A 15,566-nucleotide genomic window follows, 5' to 3' on the forward strand; every position below is an offset into this window, starting at 1 on the left:
CACTCATTGCATTCTTTAACTCTCTCACACACATAACACACAAGGAGGTCTTGTTGGCTTAGGGAGCTTGGGGAGTTGCGTAAAGCAGCCATTTTGATGGGAAATGTGGTACGAGTGGGAATGTAAAATCGAACTGTTAAATGGAGGAAGGGGACAGCAGAGTGAAGGCTTCTCAGCTGGATGTGAGGCAGAGCACAAACTGCACATTGTATGCCTTTATTTATTTTCATAAAGCTTTAAGTGCTGGGTTTCAGCCCAGCCTTGATGGAGACACGTTGGTAGGTGGCTGACTGTGAAGGTCTGGATTCATCTGTTTGTATAATTGGGTATCTTGTGTATTTGAGGGAGGGAGAGATGTGGAGGAGAAAGGGAGCTATGTATAGATATGAACATGATAAACTTATGTTTTTTGCAGGCACCATCTTCCTACAGACACAGACAGACAAAACGCCCGTCTCTGTTTTTATTCATATGTTTAATGAACAAACTGTGACGCCATCTTTGTTTCAAAACTGTGAAAGACTGGAGGAGACACATGAGTGTTTGCAGATCTCTGACCTCTGTCAGTCTAGGTGTCATTTACTGATATCTGTTGAATTTACTGTGTGTCAAGAGCCTGGAGGGAAAACATTGTAAACGAGAACTTTAAAGAATTTCAGAGAAACTTCAAGAATGAGAAAAGTCCATTTGTTTTGGATTTTACCAACTTAGGGTCACAAAGAGCATTTGCGATCCATGGTCAGTGAGCTAATGAATTTTAAGTGAATTTTCATGCCTTTATTTGATAGTGGAAGGACAATGGACAGACTCGGAAACAGGAAAGAGAGTGGGGTAAAGGGCCACAGGCTGGATTCGAACCCGGGTACATGGGTAGCACCTTAAACCACTAGACCATCTGTGCACCCTGTTTATCCCGACCCTTTTTATCACTGTTTGAGAAATTTAAACGCCATATCCTATTAGAAAAATAAATTATTTTAACCTTATTATATGTTATGATATAAAAGTCAGTGCTGAACAGTGTGCAGTTAACATGCCTATATTCACTCTGAAGCAGGTGAATGTGCCTGCAGTCAGTGTTTCAAACAACGTGATGACCTCATTAATAGACCAAACATACTGAAATATTCTAATTAGTTTACATTCATACTTAAAGACTATCAAGCTGTAAAAAATGCATGTGAAAACATGCTGAGTTTATTGAAATAACACAAGTATCCAGTGTTGGACAAGCTCCTTGAAAAATGTTTAAAGCATTTTAATACATATAGGATTTAATCAATGCCACATGGCTTATCATTTTTACGTCAGTCTGAAAGTCTGAGGGAAACCTCAGTTGAATAAAAAAAGTGGCATTCTGATTGCGTAATTTTGTTGCTTTCATCTGTCATATTCCTTCCGTAATGTCAATACAAAGCCAAAAGACTTAATCGGACATTGCTTTAACAAATTAAACTTCAACAGCCACTGTTATTTGTTTTAATCATTAACTTTATCATCTTTGTCCTCATTTTTGATCTTTCATTTTTACCTGCCTTTCTCAGATCAGCACGTTTACTTGCCTGATGAAATCACCATCAGCTCATCCTCTGATTGGTCTGAAACAGTCAAAACAAAGCCTTATAAAAAGACCAGTGGCATGTAACTTAGTACTTTTTTGAGGCACAAGATATACTTTATTATTGTCCCTTTTTCTAATACTGTGCTACTATAATGCCAGTAAATTTTGAATGCAGGAATACTTGTGTCAATACTACATTGTAGTTTTTTTTTTACATCAACTATCTGGACACTTTTCCTACCACTTAAATTACATTATATAAAATTATCTCAACAATAATAACCTGCCTCCTGCACTATCAGCCTTCACAGCTGGAGTTTAAAGTTGTTTTTTTAAAGTTTGTTGTCTTTCCCTTTACATCATTATCTTAGTCTCACCTATAATTTAGCATGTGCTGCTGCTCTTTTCCTCTGTTAAAGTGTTAATAAAGTTACCTGCTCTTTCTCTGTCTGCCCCTACGATTCCAGTTCTCTGATCCAACTTTATCTACTGTATATTGTACAGGACGGTATGTTATAACAAGTCATAACTTTAGATAGCAAGGCAGAGGACAAAACCACTGGAATTATATATAAATATTATAGTTAGCAATTGCAAGCTCATGCACAAGCTGTTCAATTTTGTTGTGTTTACATGTTTTAAAGAGTGGTATGTGCTCTCAAGTCACCTTAGGCCAGCCACACACTACAGGATTTTAAGCCCGATTTGGGGCAAGATTTGCCTCCCCCAATGATCGTGGGGGCGTATACCGCCTGGAGCCTCATCGCAAACGATTATTTGTCTGAGTAGTCAGCATGTGTGTGGTGTCAACATGATTAATTTACTGCTCCAAATCACGTCGTAGCCTCCCAAACCCTGAATCGTAAATATCTACGATTCTAGGTCGTAGTGCCGCTGACGGAGTACCCACAACAACCCATGAGAGTGAGCAGACCGGGTAGTGTCACCAGACGAGTCATACGTATTTTCACCACTCACAGCCATAAACACAACGGTACCTTAATTCCAGCCAGGATTTCATCCTGAGTCTTTCCTTTGTTTTATGACTGTTGCTGCACCTGTAACACATGCCAGGACACTCTGTTGTGGAGAGACAATAAGACGGTATCAACATCCTTGTCTTTTTTTTTTTTTTTCTTTTTTTTTTTTCCTGAAGTCAAGTGAGCACGCGATGTTGTAGGCAGGTCGGCAGGTGTGTGGTCTCCAGTGATCTGACAATCTGGTTGAGTCGTCTAGTGTGTGCGTTCAGAGGATTAAAGATGAAAAATCTTTGGAAATTGTCCTGAAGTCTGTAGTCTCCCATGGTTTTAAAATCATTTCAGATTAAAAAAACGTTTTGTGTGTCCGGCCTTAGCCACGCACATGCGTCGGTGTCAGAGGGCTCCAGGTAGTAGATGGATACCATGTTGTAACTTTGGGCTCCAGCCCCACAAAAATTAATGGACATGACATGTCTGACAATCACTAATAGCTGGATAGAGGTTTTAAGTTCACTCATTAAATAACAAGTGCAGACTCACACTCACCTTTATCCAGGATTTACTTCACCTGTGTTCCTCTGAAGGTAACTCATTCCTAACAACAACAGGGACGGCACAGCCTTGCATGTTAAAGATTAGACAACAGTGTTGCCATCACACAAAGTTAACAGTGTGTTCCATAGACATGTCCATGTAGCGGCTGGCGTCTTTTACTTATCCTTACTAGGTTGACCGTTAACAGCAACAGAAGGCTCTGCTGCACTTATTGATCAAAAATCAGCTAGGCTACTGAAAAGCTATTTGATTCATTAAATAACACTACTACAAAATTACTAACCATGCTGTATATAGTGACGCTACTGCCTAACACTGTGAGTAGCTTCTGTGTTTAATAAAGCAGCACACTGCTAAGTTTCATCCTCCATAAAAAGAAGAAGAATAATGCAGCCATAAAATATCACTACCCCTCTTGTATACAGAATTTCATCCTTAAAACCTTTCAAACCCAAGTTCAGTTTCAGTGAAGAGGACATTAAGGAAGAAGTAACTGAAATGTAGATGTAAAAAAATAAAAATAACTTCACACTTACCAATTTTGGATTACATACAGTATCAGTTGTTGAGTTGTGATTAGAAAACTGCTGTGAGCAATGTTTATGTTTGACCATATTTTCATTGTTTTAAAAAAAATGTTAATGTTGCCAAGCTGCTGATTGTTCTGACATGGTGTCAGTAAATTGGAGGTTAAGCAGAGGTTGGGTTAGTAGAGTTTTATTTTTCCCTTGTAAGAGGACAATATGTAAAATGTTTGCACTGAAATGTATTTTGATAAAAGAAAAACTACTCCTATATTATGTACATGGCAATATACCTTTAGTTTTTTGTTTGTTTTTTTTCAACCATATGCAAAGCTGTATGAGTGGGGTTGTTTGTCTACCACTACAGACATTACACTTGCATGAAAGTCCATGAAAACATATTTTAAAAGTCTTTAGCATCTTCCTGTTTGTACCGTGGATCTCCATGACTCATACAGTATTGTAACCGTGCCCCTTCATTTCACTTAGACTCTGCAAAGGGATTTAAAAGCAGTTCATTTATTTTCCCCCGTTTTGATCAACTTTTTAAATCAATCCACAGACCACGTGCAATCTGACCCATTGGGAATGATCCAAAAGGATCACAGATCAACTGTTAACAGCTGGTATTGTACTTTTTTTCTTGTCAAGAAAAGCCTCTATCTTGTATTGGTCAGAGAAGTAAAAAGAAAACCAATGGTTTTGCTGCAAAGTCCAACATTATGTCCCATGCTTTTTATACAGATGCGACAGTACTCAATGTGGCAGACCAGATTTTTGCTTTACCACTTAATTCCTGACATTTTCATTCCTGATTCTGACCATATCAACTGCTCCCCATGATGAAGGCATTTAAAGCCCCCAAAAAATCATAAAAACATTATTGATGTTTAAATAGATATATTTGTTTTTACAGCGAGACAACAAACAAGAAAGGGTTATATATTGGACCTTATCCTTAACACAAAACCTCCCACCAAAAGCTGCCACACAAGGTCAAACTATGTGATTACACTGCATTTCACAAGAATAAGGGAGGTAAAGGAATAAACGCACTGGAAAATTAAAAACACAGTAGGAAAAACTTGATCCTCCAACTAAATGTTTAAGATGTGCATATTTGAAATAAATCTTTATCAAGCAACAATATATGAATTTAGATGCTAAATGCAATAACATACTAAATCTATGTTAGAAGTCTCTGGATTTGACATCGTACTAAATCAGAAAGACGCACCATTATAGAGCCATCTGCTCACTGGCAGCTCTAATGCTGTGATCAAGATTTACACCACAAACAAGGAATTCTGGACCAGACCGCCCTATGAATTTGTGTTTGATACAGCATATGTCGTGTTATTTGGCTGCGTCCTTCCATCAGTGTGAGTGGAGCCTCCTCTGCTTCAATAAACAGCTCTGACATCCTTGCTTTCATCTCCCCAGGTGACCACTAGCCTCAAGATGACAGCTCTCTGAGGTGCTCTGCTTCTTTTTGGACATAGATTCCCCTCATTGCTCTTTTTATTTCCCAGCCGGTGCTGACTGTGATTCAGTAGATGTGGGACAGCGAGGCCTGGTTTGTTTTTTGCAGTTGATTTAAGCACACTGAAGTGTGTTTTTTCTTTTTTGAACAGACTGTCTGCTCCACTGATGATCCCCCACCTAAACCCTGACGGCTTATGCACTCTCCTTTTCCCTTTCTCTCCTTTCTCTTTTTCTTCTCAGCCTTCACCTTGGATTTCCTCCCTGATTTCCCTCTCTGCAAGTTGGATCCAATTTGCCCTAAGTGCTGGAAACTGACTGAAACTTTGCATGTGTTTATGTATTAAGTGTGTGTGTGTTGCATGTGCAGGCATGCCTGCATGTATGGAAAGTCAGCAAAGGTTGTTGGTAAAGGAGAGACCACAGAGTGTACTACAGCTCTGACATGATGACAGATGAAGATAAAGAGGCTACTATTAAAAATGGGAGGGGTCTGTTTTCAGACAGGCCTTTGTGGGCACGTGCAGGATGAAGAGCACGCAATGGCGAGAAAGAAGGGATGGGCTTTCAGGAGGCGTGGGCAGGCACAGGAAGGGGGGGCTATAATTTTTGGCCATACAACTAAAAGATCTTTCTTTTTTTCCCACAAAACACGGGTAGCAAAATGTCATGACAGTGCAGATAGTGAGAGAGAAAAAGACAAGAGAGCAAAAAGGACGCGGCTGAAAGATGGCCAAGTCTGATAGCGCTCTGAAAAGTAGCTCTGTTGGGCCTTTTGGTGGGACAAGCATGTGAACGGAGGCCAACATGGCCACCACTGAGACACAGGCTCTCTCTTTAGTCACTCCTTACTTCCCCTCCCATCCCGCCTCCTCCTCAGTGACACACTGGGTTTCTTCTTAAGATATATTGTGGGAGAGCCAGGTAGATGTGTGGATTAGGTTACACGTCTTAAGAGTTGAACATATGTAAAACCTGTGGCTGGTGGAGATGCTTATTGATGTGAGAATGCCAGAACTGCACTCTTTTCCCACCAGCAGACATAAAACTAACACTGTAGCTAGACTTTTCTTATATTGCAAACAGGAAAATGTGCTCAGGTTTGTGGTTTTTGAGCTTCTCCTTTAAGGCACTGGTATAGAAAAAGAGGCTTGTAAAGGATCTCTTTGTATGTGTTTCTCAGTAACCTGAATCTGTCTGTAGTGGGAGGGCACTCTCAACTGGTGTTCAGTGTCTCTATCATCACCGGCAATCTGTTTCAGCACGTCCACACACTGCACACATGCTTGCATCACCAGTAAAAAGCTCTGCATTCCTTTCAAAATCGCTGGGCTGCGTTTAGCACATAGGCATTTAAAAAAAACAAGCCATCTTTATTATCTCACACACTGCTGTGTTGTTGACCGCTTGGCTGGAAACCTGAATGACTGTATACAGAGGAAGTGGCAACAATGTGCTGTATACGTCTTATCTGTAATCGGCATCAGGGTGTCAGACAGTAGTAAAGCCTGATTTTCCTGGGCACCGACCATGTGAAGGTAGAGGAAGACACTTCCTTCAAGGGTTTAAACTTTGATCTTCTCCTACTAAAAACGAAACAATAGCGATTCCTGTTTCAGCACCATTGCAATAAAAAATAAGATGTCCTAGACACCCAGTACAAATTTCTTGTTTTAAATCGCCAAAAAATGCGGACCTACTCCAGCAAGTTTCTACGCCCTTTTTGATGGATTTCTCTCAATTCCTTTGATTATTTTGTTCCTCTGTTCCCATTAAAAAGAATAGACTGGTTCCTGAGCCTTTCACTACCACTACAACTAACATCTTGGTAATGCTTTCATATTCCACTTTAAGTTTAGCTGCTCCTAATTCTGGCACTTTATGGCCACTGTATGTTTTGACCTTAATCTTGCTCTAAGCAAGCTTGAGATTTTGGCTATCATGGAAGAATGTATAAAAGGCCTCCTTGACATTAAATTGTGGTCACAGCCTGTGTCTACTTCCAATGTTCAATTTTTCCCATTTATTTTTAGTTCTTTTCTGATTGGTTCTTCTGTAGGAATGACTATCTCCTCATCCAGACTGTAAACTGTCATGTCACCCTCTTTAAGGTCTTTTTCCTGTCCAAATTTTTTACACGTTCAAAAATAAAATCAAGCTCATATTGTCAGTGTGCAATCATGTTTGCACACTGACGCTGAAACTTTGATTTGAAAACACAAAAGATAAACAAAAGACCAGTAAAAACATCCTCATCCTTACTATCTCCCTGTTTCTTTTGTATAAAGTAGCTCTCTTTTCTAGGGAGGCACGATATTATTGGTCTTATATTGGTATTGGCAGTTATCCGAATTTCCTCTGATATTTTGGCTGTGAATATCAGCATGTATCAACTGAAAATTTTGGCCATGTATGCTAATAAAGTAGTTGAGTTTTAGGCTGGACCAACAGACCTTTGACAGTTGAGGTCTTTTTCTTCATTCATCCTCGTTCTTGATATTTTAAAGTATGTTCACATGACTGAATTTTTAGGTATGTAAAATGTATTTAAATATCGGTATCGGCTAAAATGGATCTGTAAATATTGGCGTATTGGATATTGGCAAATATTCAATATTGTACAACCCTACTCTTTTCATACTTCTTTTTCTCCTCTTTAAAGTGTGTAGTATTTTCTTTACCCACTGTTTTGTTTCTGCGGGCTCTTGTAAGTGTCCCAGTCTTCCACAGTTCTGACATTTTTCATTGGCAAACCTGCAGTCTTTAGCCAGGTGGTTTTCTCCACTGCATCTGTAGCAGTTTCTAATGCCCAACTGGGGCTTTGATTGTGTGTCGCTGATCTTGTTCACTTACCACGCCGCTCAGTTCCATTTACTAGGTCCTTTTATGCCATTTAAATACACAATGTCTCTGTTTGGCGCCTACATTGCTTATAGAAACTTGAGTGCTTTTTCAAAAGTCGGTTCGTCCTCCAACAGCAACCTCTGCTGTATCCTCCGCTGTATCCTCTCGTCATTTATGCCACAGATCAAACGATCTCACAACATTATTGTCAACAAATCACTAAAGTTACAGTCCTGTGCCAGCTTTCTCAGTTCTGCCACATAATCACCCATACTTTGTATACTACTCTGGTGCCCTCTGTTGGCACTAAGAGGCAATAACATTCCACAGTCGCTTCATAACACAGGGGAAGTCCCTGAATGATTACATTTTAGGATTTTATAGAAACTCTACATATTAATGATTTTTTTTCATGGCACCAGTTTCAAATCAGTACACCCAAGAAGTCTTCTGAGAGATATCAAGGACTAATGGCGCAACGGTGTGGTATGCAAATCAAGACGGACACACAGACAGTCACGGACATGCTGCCAATTATAGTAGTACATGTAATTTTCAAAGATTCTGAACTTTTTGATACCAAATAAAAATAACAAAAACTGTATCATTTTAAACTATGGCACTTAAAAGTACTGAAAACGTTAACACCCTTACATGTTTAGATGTTACTTTAAGAATATAAAATCCTGTTGTAAAAGAAACCTATAAACGCTTTAATACAGCGTGTGTAAAAGTCAGCCTCAATCAATGCTTTTTAACAAGATTGAGTGCAGCAGTCACAGAAAATGACCAGTTAGTTGGCAGTCCCTGAAAATGAAACATTTCCAAAAGCAGAAACAAAAGTAGAGAACTTTGTCAACTTAAACAAATCATGCAGTCAGGGAAAAAAAAAAACAGCCAGAGGGAGCTTGATGAAATGAGGAGAGTATTTGCAGAAACGGGGGGAGACTCATGAGCCAAAGAGTGAGGCAAAAAGAAAGAGGGAGGGCAGGATAAGTTTGGGGGGAAAGTTAGTGGCCCAGTGGGGGTTTCTTCTGGAGTTCAACCTCTCTGGCCGGGGAAGGAAGGGGAGGAGGGGAGGGGAGGGGAGGCAGGGACTGGGCCTGGGTCAGCAGCAGTATGGAGTATGTGTAGATTAGATGTCTAAACTCACTCGGCAAACCCTCTGAAGTGCTGGAAGACTCTTAGTTCATGGTGCAGACAGAGTGCCAATAAGTTGAGAACCTGGGGTTCATGGGCTGAATTACAGCCTCAAACACAGTAAAAAGAAATGTCAAATCCAGGGGAGAGCAGGATAGGCTCCATCAATCTCCAAAAGCAAAAGATTTTCAAGCGCATGATACAACAAATCGATTGCGCTGAGACCCACCAATGTAAAGCAGCCCCTGGCAAACAACCTTGTGGTAACACAGATCATTTGAACACCAGGGAATTGGCCAGTTTTGAGTTTCCAGGATGCTGTTTGAAATGAGCTGCTAGGGAAAAAAGACAGGAAGGAGACGAAAGATGAGTGTGAGAAGAATTCTTTCGGACCACAAAAATGTGACTCAGGGCAGTGATGATTTAATCTGAAATACATCCAGATCAGAACAATTTTTTTGATTATTGTACAAAAGGCTGGAAGGGCTAAGAGGTTTTTAACAGCAAAGTGTTAGCAGTAGCATCTTTGTTATCTTGTCCTACTCTTGCTGTCATAAAGCTTCCTCTTTATGACCTGACAGCTGGATGAAGAAACCAAAAACTACTGATGTTGTTTACTCTTTGATGCTACAAAAGAGCTGTTAAGTGTGTGTCTGTGTCTGTGTCTGTGTGTAATGTGAAGAAGATCATCCCACATGCGAGTGTGCCCAGTTAAGAAAATAAACAAAACTCCTCCAGCTTTAAGGTCAATAAACATTATAGTCAAAATCATCCAAAAGAATCCAAAATGTGAAAGCATGGTTTGTTTCACGACACAGGAAGACGAGTGAAGTGTTAGACAGAGGAGGGTGAGGGAGGGAGGGCACTGTGTGTTTATGGAGAGTGTAGCCAGCAGCACAGATTGACAGGAAATGTTGTCTTTTTTGCCTGCTGGGCTGTACCACTTGTACCGGTCTGACAGGGGAGGGGAGATGAATGTGCGGGGTGCACAGGCTAAAGCCATTCTATTATCATATATCTCCCATTGTATCATGCTGTTTGCTTTAGCCCAGCCAGAGTCTATTCGTCTGCTGAGCAACAGTTAGGACCAGTGACAGGCTTTTTTATTGACCACAGACCGCCTATTGATTTTCTTTGATTTACTGTCACTGTGAGGGCACTGCTGTGTTTTAAATTGAATTGTTTTAGATGTACGCAGAGCAGCCTGTGCTAAAGAAGGCTAAATGTGGTCAGCAGATTTATGTATACATTATATAACACATAAATAATACATTCAAGCAGCTTTTCATGCATTAAAATTAATTACTAGTGCAACCATGTCTGCATTCTCTGTATTTCTTTGCAGCAGTTGCTAAGAAATAAATCTCATACAAGGTCAAGTGAACCTGTGAGAAGTGTGTCCAGCACATGCCGTGTTTGTATATTGGGGGTATTTGTCTGTGTAAATGCACTGCTGGGGTTGAACAAGGCAGCCCCCTTCATTCATCACTGTTAAAGCACTTCCAGAGAGAGAAGGAGAGCTACACCATCCTCTGTTCGCTCAAACAGAGCGCAGAGGAGGGAGGGATTTACCCTGGCATCTGGTTTCTGGGTTCAAGCACAGCACAATGTTCTCCCTCTCCCTCTCTGTTTCTCTTTGGCTCTCTTTCTCACACATACTCGCCTGGCCAGTGGCTGGACTTTAATATGGTTATGATTAGAGACGGGGGCTCAGAGGAGGGAGGGAGGGGAAAGGGGCTCATACTTACTGCAGGCGGAGGGGGGTGCAATGCAAAGACAGACATAGACCAGATCTGAATGGTACATGAAGGAAGGAGGGTGCGTGTATGTTTGTTTGCATTCAGAGCTGAAATATGAAACACAAAGGCAGCACGGACAAGAAGCTAGAGAAGAATGGCAACAGAGGTTTGTCCTCTAACCAGATCAGTTTTTCCCTCAGTGCTGGCCGGCCCCCTTCTCCCCCTCCCCTCCCTCTCTCGCATTCTCTCTCTCTCCACCCCCTCTCACAGCGTCATGCCGTGGTAGTTGGTTTGCTCCGCCGTGTCTGGGGCTCAGCGAGAGCTGTGAGAGGCTGTTATTTAGGTCTGTTACAGCAGACAGGGAGCAGCTCACCCAAGGGCAGGGGGAGAGAAAGAGAGTCAGAGTCACGCTCAGCTCAGCTTAGCCAGGCAGGAACCAGATCTGCATTCCAACTGAGAGTGGAAAGAGGGGAAACTCCGGCAGCATCAACAGGAAAAGAGAGCAGAGAGAGTGACAGTGAGAGATAAGTGAAGGTAGCAGCAGCAGCAGGAGCAGTTAGCTGTTGCTGCTGTTTGTTGTTGTGACGTGAGCGGCGCTGGTAGAAGCAGGGAAAGGACGCAGACAGCAGACAGGACTCAGAGTGTTTCTTTGCTGAGGGCAGGGGGGTGCCATGTTCGACTGTATGGAGGCTCTGGGAATGGGCCCCCGTCAGCTCTATGATGTCACCAGCAGAGGTGCGTGCATGTTGCGGAAGGCGAGCCCCTTCTTCGCGGGGCTGGACCCCTTTGCTTGGACAAGCAGTGCCAGCATTCAGTGTAAGTGGCATCCTGTTTGGATTTCTTGTACAACACACGTCTCTCCCTCTCTCTCTCTCTCTCTCTCTCTCTCTCTTTTCTTTCCCTCTTTCTCTGTCCGTCTCATTGCTGGCTTGCTTACCCCTCCGGGCTCAGCCAAGGGGGCTGCTGTCAGGGGCTACAGAGCAGCACAGGAAGAGAGCAGGACAGACAGTCCCTTCTCCTTTCCTCTCCCCCTTCCCAGCCCACAGCTAGTCTGAGCTGCTCACCCATCTGAAAGAAACTCTGCTATGATATGATATGCACTGTGTGTATCTGCGTGTCTCTGTGTGTGCCCATGTTTGAGTTGTGAGTCTGAGCCCATGGAGTCAAGTTTCAGTGACAATGTGAGCCACCTGAGGTTTGACCTTGCCAGGTGCTCTGTACTAAAAACAAAAGTTTGAGAATTCACGGATGAGAGAAACAGGAAAAGAGTTGGTGAGTGACAGGAAGACAAAAAAACCCTGATGCTTTAGAAACACATACATGTTAAGTCTATCTGCTGTGGATATGAAACTACAAGTTTTGTTTATGATATATTATGATTCTAATTAAGGGACATCGATAAAAAATATCTTTTTGGTTGTACAGATGTTAAAAGTTCATGAACCCTGCTGCAAGTCAGAGGTTTGTTTACTCTTCTTGATGCTAATGATATTCCTTTTGAGGCAAACAGCCATGAATTAATAAGCAGATTAATTATTTAATGGAGAAATGGATGAATAAATTAGAAATGTGGAATGCATACACAGGGTTAAAAAGCAGAGGCTAGCTTTCTTTTCCTCTCTTTATCTCTGTCAGAGTCTCATTTTTCCTCTCTATCCTTCGACTTCTTTGGACAAGGCTCTAACAACAGGCCTGTCTTTGCATAGACAAAACTGGGGTCCTTTTCCATACACTTCCAGGGGGCCGCTGCTGCTGTGAGAGAGCGTGTGAGAGTGAAAAAAGAGTGGGGGGTGTATATGCATGGTGTGGAGGGAGCCGAACCAGATATGACAGTGGAAAAACAATCAGGAACACAAGAAGAGATAGAGCTGTTGGATAACCAGAATAACCGTGCTCTTGTTTTTGAGAAGCTTTCTAAGTTTGGGTTCTTTTTGTATTTTTTGTTTGTTCGTCCTCCTGCTTTTTGTTCCTTTTTACTGCCTTTCTGTGGGGGGAGTCATCTGTCTTCATTAATCGTGAAGACACCAGCATTTCAGTGGCTGTCATGCACACTGGCTGAGCTTTAATGAAGACAGATGCCCTGTCAGTGGAGGCCGAGGCCAGGGGGGACTCCAGCCAGCCCAGCCTGCTCTGCTCTGCTCAGCCAGGGGATCCCTGATGATAACAAGATGGGATTTGTTTATTTAATCAATCAAGCCTCTCCTTTTAAGCCATTCACACACATGCACACATTTAAAAATTAGGCCTCCAGATTCCAGAAGTACATTTTTCTTTTTTTGGGGGGTTGGTGGGATGCTGGGGGGGCTTTGTTCCCAAAAAAAATCAAAGAGATAAAAAAACGTCCTGAGAAGCTGCCCTGAGGGTAAGAGAGCCGAGACCAGTGGAGCAGAGCAAAGTGGAGGGTGCTGTGGTGTACTGTTTCAAGCCCTCTGTGCCCAATAACCTTTGTAAACAAGGCCGCCCTATCCCCACACGAGGAACCATAATGCCTCTCTTTACTGAAGCAGTTGCCCCTCATTGTCCTCATCAATGAGGCTGATGAATTGATGTTTGAGGCTGATATCTCATTAGAGCTGGCCCAGCTGCACAACAGAGGGACCTGTCTGGCTCCTAATCACACAAGCACGCTCTCTGCACACCAAAATAACCAGCTGGTTTGTTCAGAGTCACCTATCACCTGGCAATTTACCCACTAGGCTTGTCATTTTAAACCTTGATACAATTACATAGGTACCTGTTTCTTTTTCTTAAGTGCCAAAAATGCAGGCACACTTTCTGTCTCTTTCTCTTATGTCAGCTTAGGTTAAAATAGGATTAAGGGTCTGTTTTCTTTTTGTTTGTTTGTTTTTTCACTTTTCACTTGCGTTCATTGAAATAATTAATATTGTGTAACTTTAAAGTGTCAAAAAGTTTACCTGACAAAGAATTACTGAAGTTAATTCTGTTTTCCTCTTTTCTTGTAAAGAATTTATCATTGCAGAAAAGAAGTAAGCTCTAAAACTGTCACTTTTTATCTGATAACCTTTTAGAAGACGCAATAAATAAACATTCTCCCTCCTAAATCTAACATAAAATGAGTATATCCCATTGTTCCAGCAGTAAATCTCCTGCGGTGATAAGTGTCACTGTTGTTGGCCGTTAGCCCGGGACAGTCAGAGGACTTAAAAGTGTGTGGTCAGTTTTCCTGTTTTTTTGTTCACCAGTGGGAGACCTCAATGTCAGAGGTTAGTCAGGGGCTACGGCCTGGCCAATGTCAGATCTACACCATGTGTGGCGGCCTTGTCAGCCGCACTGAAAAGGAGACCCTTTCAACCAGCTCAGGCCTGGTGTAATGCTCTTAAGTGCCTTCTAGCAAAGGGCTGGTACTACATCTGAGCTGCCCCATGCGTAAGGATAATGGACACTGATTTAGTCATACGTCAATGAGAACTGAATTAGTCAACTGCCAGGGAAGCCATTTGAGAGAGCCTATGCAGAGCAATCCCCACTCTGTCAATGTTCATTTGCTTAGAAGAATGGGGCAATTACGTTTAGCAGTTCTCCAGGGTCACAAGAAGGGGAAGTGTGTTGTTTTTTTCAACCAAAACGCACTCCTGGCTCCATTTTTCTGAACACAGTTTGGATATTAATCGTGACGTTCCCAAGCAAAACATACAAGAGAGTGACATGGCAGAGACAAAAGTAATCTATCAGTTCGTGCACGCACACATGCACAGGTGCACACACCTCTTTGTTTTGTGCTTAATGTGCTGTTCAGATGTGAATCGAGGAGCTAATTGAAATTGGGGGATATCTCAGCAGCAATGGCAGAGAAAGAAGAGCTTCCTGTGACCACTGGCACATTGTGGGCCCTGATCATTTTCTCCCTGATTGAAGTCTGCAGTTATTTCATTATAATTACAAAAGATTCAATTAAAAGATTAGAATGCCTGAGGGGGCAAGACTGGGAATAGATAGTGGTATCTTGGTGGTGGTGGTGGTGGGGGGTGGAGGGTGTCTGAAGGAGACTTATAGCTGCAGTTCTAATGAGGACTTGTCAGTGCTGTTATATATACATAAACCTTGTTGATCCTGAGCAGATAATGTCAAATGAATGTGCTGAAGTTAAAAGGGCTTAAGTAGTCAGCTGCTCCAAGGTCAGTGAGTCGTAATTGATATGCCCAATGGAAAAACCTTCACTTGTCTCTGAAGACAATTATGTCTGTGGAAGTGACTGAGTTGTTTAAAGAAGAAAATCATTACAAAATAATAGAGGACAACTCTGAAGCACAAAGCATCTTTTGAAAAAGAAATCCAAACTGTAATCTAAAAATAACCTAAATTTGAGAGTGCAGTTTTCAGATGGACTGTCTGTTCCTCTAATCTGCTTTCATATGCATGCAGAAGTGTAATTTTACTTGCATTATGCATGTATAAGCAAAGGCTTATACTGATTGAGGTAACTAATTTATATCTAAAGTGTCTTCATTATGCAGTAGCTTCTGCTGCTGCAAAACTCATACTTGCATTCTGCATTTTCAAGGGAAATATTACCTCAAATGTCACTGACTTCTCCATACATGATAGCCATTAAATATTAACTGTATTTCATTTCATTTAAACGTGGAAAACATTTTTTCCCCATGAAGCAATTTTCAGTATAAGGACTACTTGTGTTGCAGTATCACACCACCTTGTTAACAGATCTGTCTCAGCCTGAGCCCATTAACAGGCCGTGCTGCCTATAAATAAACAGATTCAA

At 41.7% G+C, this 15,566-nt stretch overlaps 1 protein-coding gene across 3 annotated transcripts in view; it reads left to right on the forward strand.

Moving 5' to 3' along the window:
• Positions 1-15,566, forward strand: part of rarga (retinoic acid receptor gamma a) — a 59,293-nt gene that overhangs the window by 27,461 nt on the left and 16,266 nt on the right. Inside the window, exon 1 of one of the 3 annotated variants that reach the window (XM_041798601.1) lies at positions 11,169-11,641. The exons of the other annotated variants lie outside the window; for them this stretch is intronic. Within the exon in view, the coding sequence (XP_041654535.1) occupies positions 11,497-11,641 (145 nt within the window). The 5' untranslated portion in view covers positions 11,169-11,496. Of the gene's footprint in view, positions 1-11,168; positions 11,642-15,566 lie in introns of those variants that run through there. 3 annotated transcript variants of the gene reach the window in all.

Source organism: Cheilinus undulatus, linkage group 11 (genome assembly GCF_018320785.1).
Source record: "Cheilinus undulatus linkage group 11, ASM1832078v1, whole genome shotgun sequence".
Classification (NCBI taxonomy): domain Eukaryota; kingdom Metazoa; phylum Chordata; class Actinopteri; order Labriformes; family Labridae; genus Cheilinus; species Cheilinus undulatus.